At 52.6% G+C, this 10,350-nt stretch overlaps 2 protein-coding genes across 2 annotated transcripts; both read left to right on the top strand.

Moving 5' to 3' along the window:
* Positions 1-3,304: 3,304 nt before the first annotated feature.
* On the top strand, positions 3,305-5,977 carry SMAC4_04768 (uncharacterized protein). The gene is made up of 6 exons (XM_003346547.2): positions 3,305-4,370; positions 4,433-4,613; positions 4,674-4,765; positions 4,830-5,096; positions 5,158-5,250; positions 5,405-5,977. Exons 1-6 carry the CDS (start codon positions 3,481-3,483, stop codon positions 5,538-5,540), a joined length of 1,659 nt encoding a protein of 552 aa, XP_003346595.1. The 5' UTR covers positions 3,305-3,480; the 3' UTR covers positions 5,541-5,977.
* A 653-nt stretch (positions 5,978-6,630) lies between these two features.
* On the top strand, positions 6,631-8,555 carry SMAC4_04767 (uncharacterized protein; the record flags this gene model as incomplete). Its single annotated transcript, XM_003346546.1, has 2 exons — positions 6,631-6,904; positions 6,979-8,555. 2 exons carry the CDS (start codon positions 6,631-6,633, stop codon positions 8,553-8,555), a joined length of 1,851 nt encoding a protein of 616 aa, XP_003346594.1.
* Positions 8,556-10,350: the final 1,795 nt, after the last annotated feature.

The raw sequence follows: 10,350 nt of genomic DNA, 5'->3' as shown, positions 1-10,350 counted from the left end.
GCATCGCCTAGGGTGGGCAACAAGGAACAGGGGCTTTGGAGGATCGGAGGTTCGTGGGTTGGCTTGGTTGAGCCTCGACTGGGGAGTGTGCCTGGGTCCAGGCGTTGTTTGAACGTCATCTCTTGCTTTCTTACATGTTCAGCGCGAGTAGTTCTCGTCGACTAGAAACACATGTATACACGTACTTCATCATCAGTGGCGGAGTAAAACGCTGTCGGTACCCGCTACCCTAATTCCAGTAAGAGTCAATCAGTCGGTCTTTGTCATGATTTTCCATGGAGGATGCGTGAAGTGATCACCATCCAGTGGCCCAAGTGGGTAGGCGATTCTTCCAGTAGACAACCCTTGAGAAAGACGTAGGCAAGTAAATTTACCTAATTAAAGGCGACGACACCTTTCACTTTGTCATCGACTGTCCTTTTGGCCATCCCACCGGAACCTCCACGGATTAATATCCAAGTTGGGTTCCAGGAGCCACAAAGAATCCGGTTCCCCAAGACGCACTCGAAGAAAGACATCCGACCGCTTGTCCCGAGACTTCTCAGTTTTCTCATATCATGCCGCCAGGCAAAGCTACCACGACAAGCATGACAGGAGGCACTGTCCGCAACGTCTTTTCTTAGGACCCACGATCACTACCAGGATAACAACCCGACCTTGGAAGGAAGAGCATGATTTCGCAGTCGAGCTCTGCGGTGGAAGCCAAGATGGGAGTGACGCATAGCATCACACCCGACGACACTGCCCATCAAAAGCATAGAACGACCTAAGGCCACCTCCGATGACGAAGTGTCCTTATGCCCATCCTCTCTCATACGTCCTTCTTCTTTGTTGTCGACGGAGTCTGGGGACAGGCACGGTCGGTTATCTCTGTGGCTGGTGGTACCGGTGTGTCGGGCCTGGATTATTTGGATGATATCGGCGGGCGACACTCGACTGGTCGCAGGTGAGCCATGTCGGAAGCTGTCATGATCGTTAGATGGAAGGCAAGCTAACGCGTGTAGGGTTGCTGCGATATGCATCGGTCGGGCTCGTTCCTTCGCTAGTTGAGCATGGACGCCTTGTCGGACGAGACAACTGGAAAGACGCTGCTTGGTCAATTGACTGGAAAGAAGGCGATCTGTGGAATTATAATATCGTGTCAGTTGCCATTGTCTCATCGTCCTGGGACGGGAGTTGTGTTGTGCTTCCTTGCCTCATAAGTCATCCTCCTCCTGCTGCCAAACAAAACCGCCGCTAACAGTTGTGCAGGAATTCCACACGTGGACGAGAAGGTTCAATGCCCTGCCCTCGAGTCCAATTGGCAAAGGTGGATCAACCCGGGACCGAGTGCCAGCCTTGCCCGGCTTCCTTCCATGGCTGGTTGCCTGGAATCACGAATCCGGTCCGCGAACGAGAAGGGATCCTGGAGAGAGTCCGAGTTCGGCTGTCAATGGTACATTGTTATGGCCGTGCACTCAGTCCAGCAAGTGCTGGTAGGCAGGAATGGGTGGGACTGTCTTCGGCTTGTTCTTACTTACTGAATCGGTAATTTACATTGCACCCTGCGGCTCTTTCCCCTTTTACTCGATTGCGTATCCGAACCCTGGCCATCTATTGGCCAAGAGGTGGCTGTCACATGGACGGCAAGAGCAATGAGGAAACACCAAGCCAAGATTCACACCTGTATCACGAGCGACACCCTTCACATAGCAATTGCTTCAAGTTGAAGCTGTGTCATTACTCCCCTAGCCTCCAAAGTGGATTCCACCAGCGTCACTGCCTTTCCATCTAAACCACGGCACCAGTGAAGGGCATTGGGCTCAGTCACGTCTTCCCTAATTTTTGCAAACAAGGAAACCAAATTGCCTGTCCTGCTCCCTTCCTGTCAATGGAACATGAGGTAGTCGGACTCGGGATTCCTTGGCTTCATCTGTAGTGTGGATATGGAAGTCTTTCCTTCCTCTTTTGAGTTCCAATTTGAGCATCGACACTTCGAGGAGTCAGACCCTGTCGTTGATCCGAGTTCCTGCTGCGAGTGCAATCTCGAGGAGCATGGTCCATCATCTCCTTCTCCTCTTCCTAATCCTCTTCCCTTCAACGGATTCCTTTATACGGCAAGCTGGAACTTAGCATGCGGGCAAGAGTTCTTCCTCGTTTATTATTATCCTTATCCTCAGCTCTCGACTGCTGGCGGATATCGTGGTCCTTGGTGCAGACTTCAGGGGAGAACATCGCCTCCTTCCTTGGCGAGTCTACATCGTGGCTGCCCTTGACATTGTTTACATGGTGAGGAAGCAACCTCAATGGCACTGACGGCATTGATCCTTCAATCCATCTCAGGTTCCAGACGACCATCGACGGGAGTTAAAAGATCGCCCTCCCTCCGCCATCCATTCCCACTCGACTCTCCTGTCTTCAACTCTTGGTAGACTCTTCCTCCGATCATTACAGCATCAACACACAATCCATCCCAGCGACCATCACAGTCTCTTCAATTCATCTTGCTTGATAGCTCGGTTCATCTTCTTAATCCACCTGCGCTCGCTTGCATCAGAGTCTTTGGTACTTACATCCTCCATCGTTGCCGGCCGCCGCTTTCTTGTCAACCAAAGCATCTCTCCAAGCACGACCCAATCAGCCGTTTGTTACAAGGACAGCATCTCGTTTTGGAGGTAAGTCAACGTTCGACGTCAGCATGCTCTGACTGGGGGGTTCATTCTGGCCTCAGGATGGAAGCTGTTTGTCTGCGTTTCCCGGCCAATCACTCCGGTCTTCTGCCGAAGCCTCGGTCCCCCTTCGTCCCTTCGACTGACCCTCTGCCTCTGCCCTCTTCTCCTCCTCCCGTTCTCCTCTTCCCACACACAATCTTTACCTGACTCACGAAATCCAAATTATCGCGGGTTTCAACCACAACATTGCACACAATTGGTTCCCATTATCTTCACGGATATCCATTGAGCCCCATTGACTACCAAACACCTCTTCTTTGCGTCTTCAAAGCATCTACATCATCACATCACGCCTCAGCGACGCGTTGACAAGCTGTCAATCAGAAACAATGGTTCGTGATAACTTCCTCTCCATCGCTCACCCTCTTCCCCCATGATGTCGCGACCTTTGAGTCACCTTCACCCATCCAATTGCCCTCAATTGTGCTCTTTGGATGTCGAAAGGATTTAAGCGCGTCACCTTACCCTATTCCTCTGGCCGCGTTTTGCTCAGTGAGAGTCCGGTGAAGCAATTGCCACTTTCTCCTAAGCAGCCTTTCCATCTGTCAAGCACATTTATCCCCTGCTTTGAGGTCATCAATGCCCTCAGGCTGGATTCTCGTCGAGTGTCCAGCTCATACCCAAGATCTCATGGTTGTGCGACCAATGCGGGGTTAGCTTTCTCTGCGCTCACCTTCTACGCTCGCCGTTTCTACTTCGTTGGCGTGACTTTGTGAACTTCAGAGCATGGAACTAACAGTGGCATACCCAGACGAACGTTCTATCCAAGATGTCCGTCCATTATCGCACCAATCCGGCTGTCGTTACCGACACCGGCAACAACCGCCAGGGCAACTATCAAAGCTACCTCGCGACCCATATTGGCAATGCGCAGCACGACGGCTCTGCCGCCCATGGTCATCAGGCCAACCATGGCGCTGACAACATGAACGCTGTCATGAGTCAGTTCAGCAGCCTTGCGTTGCCTCCTGGTCCTGGCAACTCGACCGTTCCGCAGAACCAGGCTGGTCACCAGTACTACATGCAGGACCAGCAAGTTGCGTACCAGACATACCCGGTCCCCATGCACGTCGGCATGCCTCCCGAGGCGGCTTACCAGATTGGGGTTGCCGGACAGTATCCTGTTCAGGCCGGATATGCTCCCCTGCCTATTCCTTACCATTCTGTGCCTTACACGCCTGGCCGTGTCGCCTCGTACGGTGAGCGCAGCAGCGAGGCTCCTGGGCTCGAGAACCGTAGGGGCTCGTACTCCACCAACGAGTCCACCCCTGCTACTCCTTTCTTCGGCACTTTCTCGGACCGTGGTGGTAATGGCCGGGTTGCTGTGATCCGCTCCAGCTTCAACACTCCTTCCCCGGAGCAGGTCATTGCCTCTGGCGGCGTTGCCAAGTCCGCCCCTGTCGTCGACGAGGAGCTGCTGGCCCTGCTCAAGGAGAGCCCTCCCATTCCTGACGCAGTTCCTGCTGTGTTCACCCCGCCCACTCACACCAAGTCCATCGAGCAGTGCTTGGAGAACCGCATCCAGGGCAATCGCAACGTTTACATCCGTGGCCTTCATCCCACCACTGACGATGACTTGCTGCTTCGTTATGCTTCCCGCTTCGGCAAGGTTGAGCAGAGCAAGGCGATCATCGACACGTCTACTGGAGCTTGCAAAGGGTATGTTTTGTTCCATAGTCATCTGGTTCAGTCATTCATCCATGTACTGACTACATCTCTAGCTTCGGCTTCGCCAAGTTTGCCAACGTCCGTGATTCGGAGAGGTGCATCCGTGGCTTCTACCACCTGGGCTATGAGGTTGGCTTTGCTCGTGAGAGCTTTAACGCCCGTCTCAAGGCAGAGGGAGATGAGGCCTCCACCAACCTTTATCTGTCCAACCTGCCCAAGCGTCTGACTGAGGCGGTGAGTGACTTATTTGGGATTTTTTGTCGTGCATTCATACAGGAACTAACATCGTTTCAGGAGCTGAATGCTATCTTTGTTGGCTATCACATTGTCTCCAGCAAGATTCTCAGAGATAGCATGGGTAACAGCCGCGGTGTCGGTTTTGCTCGGTAAGTCTCGTCCTTTGCTTACTCTTTGCCGTTATCCAAGGACATTTGCTAACATGCAATGCAGTTTTGAGACCCGTGATGAGTGCGAGGACGTCATCAAGAAGTTCCACGGCGCCCCGATTGGAGAGGAGGGCATGCTGATGCAGGTTCGCTACGCCGACACTCCGGCTCAGAAGGAACTCAAGCGCATCACCGCTGAGCGTCGCCAGTTCCGCACCAACGAGTACAACATTGGGGCCTACGGAACTGCGGATGTCGGCATTCACCCCAGCATCTACAACCACCAGGCGCCGTGGAACCGTCGCATTAGCGGCGGCCACTCTTCTGATACGTGAGTCACCCTTCACCCTGGACATCCAACGACACCCAAATCTGACCAACTTTGGACACAGTTCGTTTGTTTCCGGCCCCCGTATCCGCATCAACGTCAACAGCGACGGTGGATTGGATTCTACCATGTCTCAAGCCGGAAGCCATGCAGCCAGGTACAGCTCTACCAGCAGCACCCCGAAAGCATCCTCCCGCACTATCTCTCTGGGAGTCCAGACCTCACTCTCAAGCGAGAACCGCGGCACGCATCTTTTTGGAAGCTGGAAGATAACTTCGGTTCGCCGTGACAACTAACCATCTTCTTTGCAGGCCGGGTAACCTGACCACCGGCGCATCGCCTTCGGATGACGGATCAGGGGACGAGGGCGTCACGATTGTCGAATCCGGTACGGTTGCGAACGGCAGCACTCAGTCATCGCCCACCATCAAGAAGGAGAAGCCGTAGTTGGCTACGAGGGCTTTGCCTCGATATTCCTGTCTTTGATCTGGCTTTCCTTTGTTCGAGTATACGATACGACTGATGTTTCTTGGAGGGCTCAAATGCTCGGCATCGCTAATCTGTGGCCATCATTAAGTTGCTTCTGACTAAAGGTCTGCGCACATGATTGATACGAAGATGTTTCATCAACTGGCTATGCCAAAGCATATGGCGGATGCTTAATTACTAACCGAAACTTTTTCATGGGATGGGGAATCTTTACAGTTCTGGCACGTGGTAATAATAACTGGGAGGTTGGAGGATTATTAGAAATAACCAGGTTTTCTTGTACGGTTATTGATATTCAGTTGTTCTCTGGGACTTTGTACTTCTAATAAGGGAAGCCAAGCAAACAGTATCAATCCAATGCAAAATCGTCATTGTTGCAAAATGAGGAAGATGGACCACTGCTTTGTGACAATTATCCATTCATGGCATTCTATCAAGTCCCGTCTGTTATGATGCCAAATATGACAGTGATGATGCTCAGAAAAGCGAGATGGAAGCAGACAAGCGAGAGCGGAGTTGCAACATTAATATTCAGTAGCTTGGTCTTCAGAAAGTAGCCAAAGGGCAAGAGACAAGACTGCGTTTACGGACTTGGTCAAGTGCTTTTGTGATGTCGCGATTGGCGATTTTCCACTCACGATAGACGGCATCTGCCCATACTTGGAGGCACTCTCTCTATGAACTAGCTTCCGGGGTTCAACAACCAACTTGCAAAAATTTATGTGTATTTTTTCCAGCCATTGACATTCACTTCAACTTGTAATTCCCATGGTAATGGGAGCAATGAACTGGTTGAGGACATATTTGACTGGTCTGGGCTCTTCGATGTTTGACTGCTCTTTCCACAATTGCTTCAAACCACCCAACGTACCTTCCCATGTCCCCAACAGTAAAATGCCTGACCCGACGGAGCCAGGGCTCCCACAAAATGCAATTGGGAAGCGAAATCTTTGCCATGGATTTTGTGATGACCGGGCTTTCCTCGTAGTTGGACATCACTTCTGATTCGCGGAACCCGACAAACTCATCTTCTGAACCCAGACAACAGATGGAGCCCCAGATCCCCTTCGAGAATTATGCAAGACCTCGCCCTTTTCGCACCTATTCCCACAAAGCGAGGACTTCCTCGCCCACTGTGCTTCCGTTGTTGAGGACCAGAGAGCCACCTGCGAGCCTTGCTAGAAAGCATCAGCAAAGCCCCGCGCCCCAGGACGAGGACTTCCAAGACGAAGACTCCCAGGACTATGGTGTAGTTCCTGAAGAAGAGACAGCTGCGTACCAAGCTGGGTACGATTTCGAAGATGCGCACGAGGTTGAACTTGGTACGTTCTCCTACGCCTAGCAGTCCTGGCTCGACGGATGTCCAGCTTACTAACCACAAAATGTACTGGTCCAGAGCCACAATATGCCTCGGATACTTCTCAAAGTCCGGCCGACTATGCAACGGAAGATGATGCCAGCTTGGAGTATAGCACCGATGAAGACGAAGACAAGCGAACGACCCCTGAAGAGTCCAAGTCTACGCCTCCATCGTCAGTGAAGTCCAGCAGTAGCACCAAATACCTCTCCAAGTCTGTCACAGATCAATCAAATCGCCTGAGACGCCGCCCATTCTTGCTCTTCGACAAGCTACCGCCGCGTGGGTTCAAGAGGCTGAAGCCCAAAATAGAAGACAACATCACAGCAACCTTGTCTGCCAAGTACAAGCTCGGCGACGGGTTCTCCAAAGACGAGGCGAAACCAAACGGGCTGGTTCAGTTGGGCTTCCATCCGATGGTTAAGAGAAGAGCACCACAAGTTGAATCGAAAGTGGGTGCTTTGGATTTGACACAGTCCAGTTTTACGAGGTCTCCCAAGAAGGATTCCATTGTAAATAAGAAGAATAAGACGACAACAAAGAAGAGGGCCTACGACAACTCGTTTCTTCCTGACCCCAAGCATGCCGAACGTCAGAGGAAGAGACAAAAACAACTGAAGAAGAAGGACAACCCCCTGAACGACAAGGAGATGCTACCGCCTACAGCAGCGGTGAAGCCCAAGATGATATTGACAAGTGCTATTTTGGGGGAATACGCACATTTCGCAGAGAAACCACAGCCCTCCGCGGCTGCTGTTACCCCGGAACATGAACAGACGCAGACACGAATTGAAGCACAAAGTCGACGGGAGGAAGAAGAAGCTGACGTGCCTTCGGACGACAACGAGGAAGGCGACCTTGAATTCGAAGAGCCCATTTCTCGAGAGCCATCTGTCGAGCTGGGCGAGCCTCCGGCTAGAAAGAAGGTTCCAGGACACTCTCCTTTCAATCACCAACAGGACGACCAACAACAAGAGGCTACTCTCAAAGCGCAACAAGAAGAAGCTGTTGAAGTGCTTAGCGAAGATTCTGTCCAGAGCCCAGTCCAAGAGCCTGCTGTTCAAGAGCTTGCTGTTCAAGAGCTTGCTATCATAGAGCCCGTTGAGAAGTCTCTTGAACAGCCTGCCGAAGAGTCTCCCAAAGGTCTTGAACAGCCTGTCGGAAACCCTCTCGATGGGCCAGTCAAAAAGCCGGCAGAAGAACAAGTACAATCAGCCAACCATATCGAGATATGGGATGGACCTCCAAGCCCAGTCACCATCAAAGAGAGCACCAGTGTCAAGTTCAAGTCCAAGTCCAGCTTCAACTCCAACTCCGAGCCGACGGAACGCGGAACTGAGAACCTGAATGCGATTGACACAGCAGAGCTTCCCAAAGCCACCTCCCATGACAGTCTCGGAGCACCACATTACCGTCAGACACAGCGTCAGAGGAGCAACCATCAAGAGGAGACTTCCCCAGGTTCAGGCTGGGAGACATACATCTCGGAAACTGACATTCATACCCCCACTCCTCCGAGGCCTTTGAATTCGAGAGCCAAATCGGTGCCTTCCGTGCCCTCCACTTCTTCCAGGCCGGGGAATACGGGGCTTAGGAGGTCGAACTCTGCGGTTTAGCAAGGTGATAGAGAACAAAGTAGGGGATTCCTAGCACATGAAGTATTTGTAATGAGGATACTAGCTGATTTCGGTGGTTGGTGATGATGATTGGTTTGTGGGACCCTAAAGGTAGAGGATGGTCATCAATTTGTCGGAAAGCTTACCAGGTTTTAAGTTGATTGTTATGTCAAAAACATGTATCATACAGGAGAGTTGGAACATACCAGTGATATGGAGTTCTGGGAACTTTCGATGCAATAGGTACTTGTGATTCAAGGGATCAGTCATATAGAACCGGGCTCTCTGATCATGCTTATTTTCCATTCATCTGATCAGTCTTGATGATGACCAGGCCATTCAATTATCAAAAACTCGCAATGTCGATCTAACCTTTTTTTCGACGACGTATTCTTCCGCAAATAGCAATGCCTCATAATGACCCCCGCCCGCCCGTTGTCCCATATCATATAAAACGCCGATTGCACCTAATATTATACCCGGAAAGATGTCACACAAGACAGTAGGAAGTGAAGAGAGACTACAGACAACAGGAAGCAAAAGCACAAGTGAACTCAAGTGGCTCACTTAGGACCCTTGCCCTTCGCCTCCGTCTCGCCCAGCTCCCTGATAAACACCTTCGTCCTCCCCTCGCTGTTGAAATCCTCCATGTCGGTCTCGAACCCGCGACACACGCCAATGACAAGATACTTGCCGTTATTCGAGAAGGCCAGCGCCGCGACGCTGTCGGGGAACTTCTGATACTGCCTCATCCTGCGCTTGGCCTCGGCGTCCCACAGCGCCACGGTGCCGTCACCACCACCCGAAGCGAACGTGCCGTACACGGGGTGGAACGTAAGTGCATTGACGGGGTAGACCACGTCGCCGCCACCTTCCTCCTCGGGTGCCGTCTGCCGGTGGCACTTGAAGGCGTACTTGCGCGCCTGCGACTCGGCCGTGTCCTCGAACCACTCGACCGCCACGCGGCCTTCAATAGAGCTGGTGGCGTAGCCGGCGTCGTTGGGCATGCAGGCCACGGCGCGCGTGAGGAACTTGAGCGAGGACTCGCGCTGTTGCCAGGGGGTGATGGTCGCTGAGGCGGGGTCGGCCGACGAGAGCGCCGCGGCGAGCGCGGGAAGGTCGTAGATGTGTACTAGTCGCGCGGTCATGGCGACGACGACTTTGGAGGGGCTGGCGGCCAGGGCGTGCGGCTTTCCGGGAAGCGAGATGGTGATCGGGGTCGAGGTCGGAGCGTTGGTGTTGTGGACGTGGAGGGTGTGGTCCCAGGAGGCGGAGATGAGCATGGCTATGAGAGAAGGACTGAGAGTTAGTCAAAGGGGGCGCGATCTCAGATGTCCGTCGAGTGTGATGGGTAGGCTGGTGGTTGGACTGAAATGGATCGGACTTACAGTGCTGGGGGCTGTAGACGACGCATCGGACGGGCTTCTCATGTGTGCTCAGCACGGTCTGCTCTCCTGAAGATAGGTCGATTCTGTTCAATTCGGATTAGCATCAATGGAACTCTCTGCCATGGTTGACGCCCATAGTTGGGTAAGCCATGTGTGCCACGAACCTCTTGACCGAGTTGTCCAGACCCGCCGTGTAGGCCTCGTTTCCGTTCGCACCAAAGCAGACATCGAGGACAGGAGCACGGTGTTCGAACTTGTTGAGTAGGGTGGCATCTTCAGTTCCTTCGGCAATCTCGTAAAGGTAGATGTTCCTGTCCCAGGAAGAGACGAGAAGGCGGTTTGTATTATCGGGAGCAAAGACAACGGCCGAGATAACGTCACTGGGCGGCTGCGACACTTCGAATTGC

The sequence above is a fragment of the Sordaria macrospora genome, chromosome 3 (genome assembly GCF_033870435.1).
Source record: "Sordaria macrospora chromosome 3, complete sequence".
NCBI lineage: Eukaryota > Fungi > Ascomycota > Sordariomycetes > Sordariales > Sordariaceae > Sordaria > Sordaria macrospora.
Note: the sequence above shows the minus strand (reverse complement) of the source record. Positions and strands in the feature narration are given on the sequence as shown.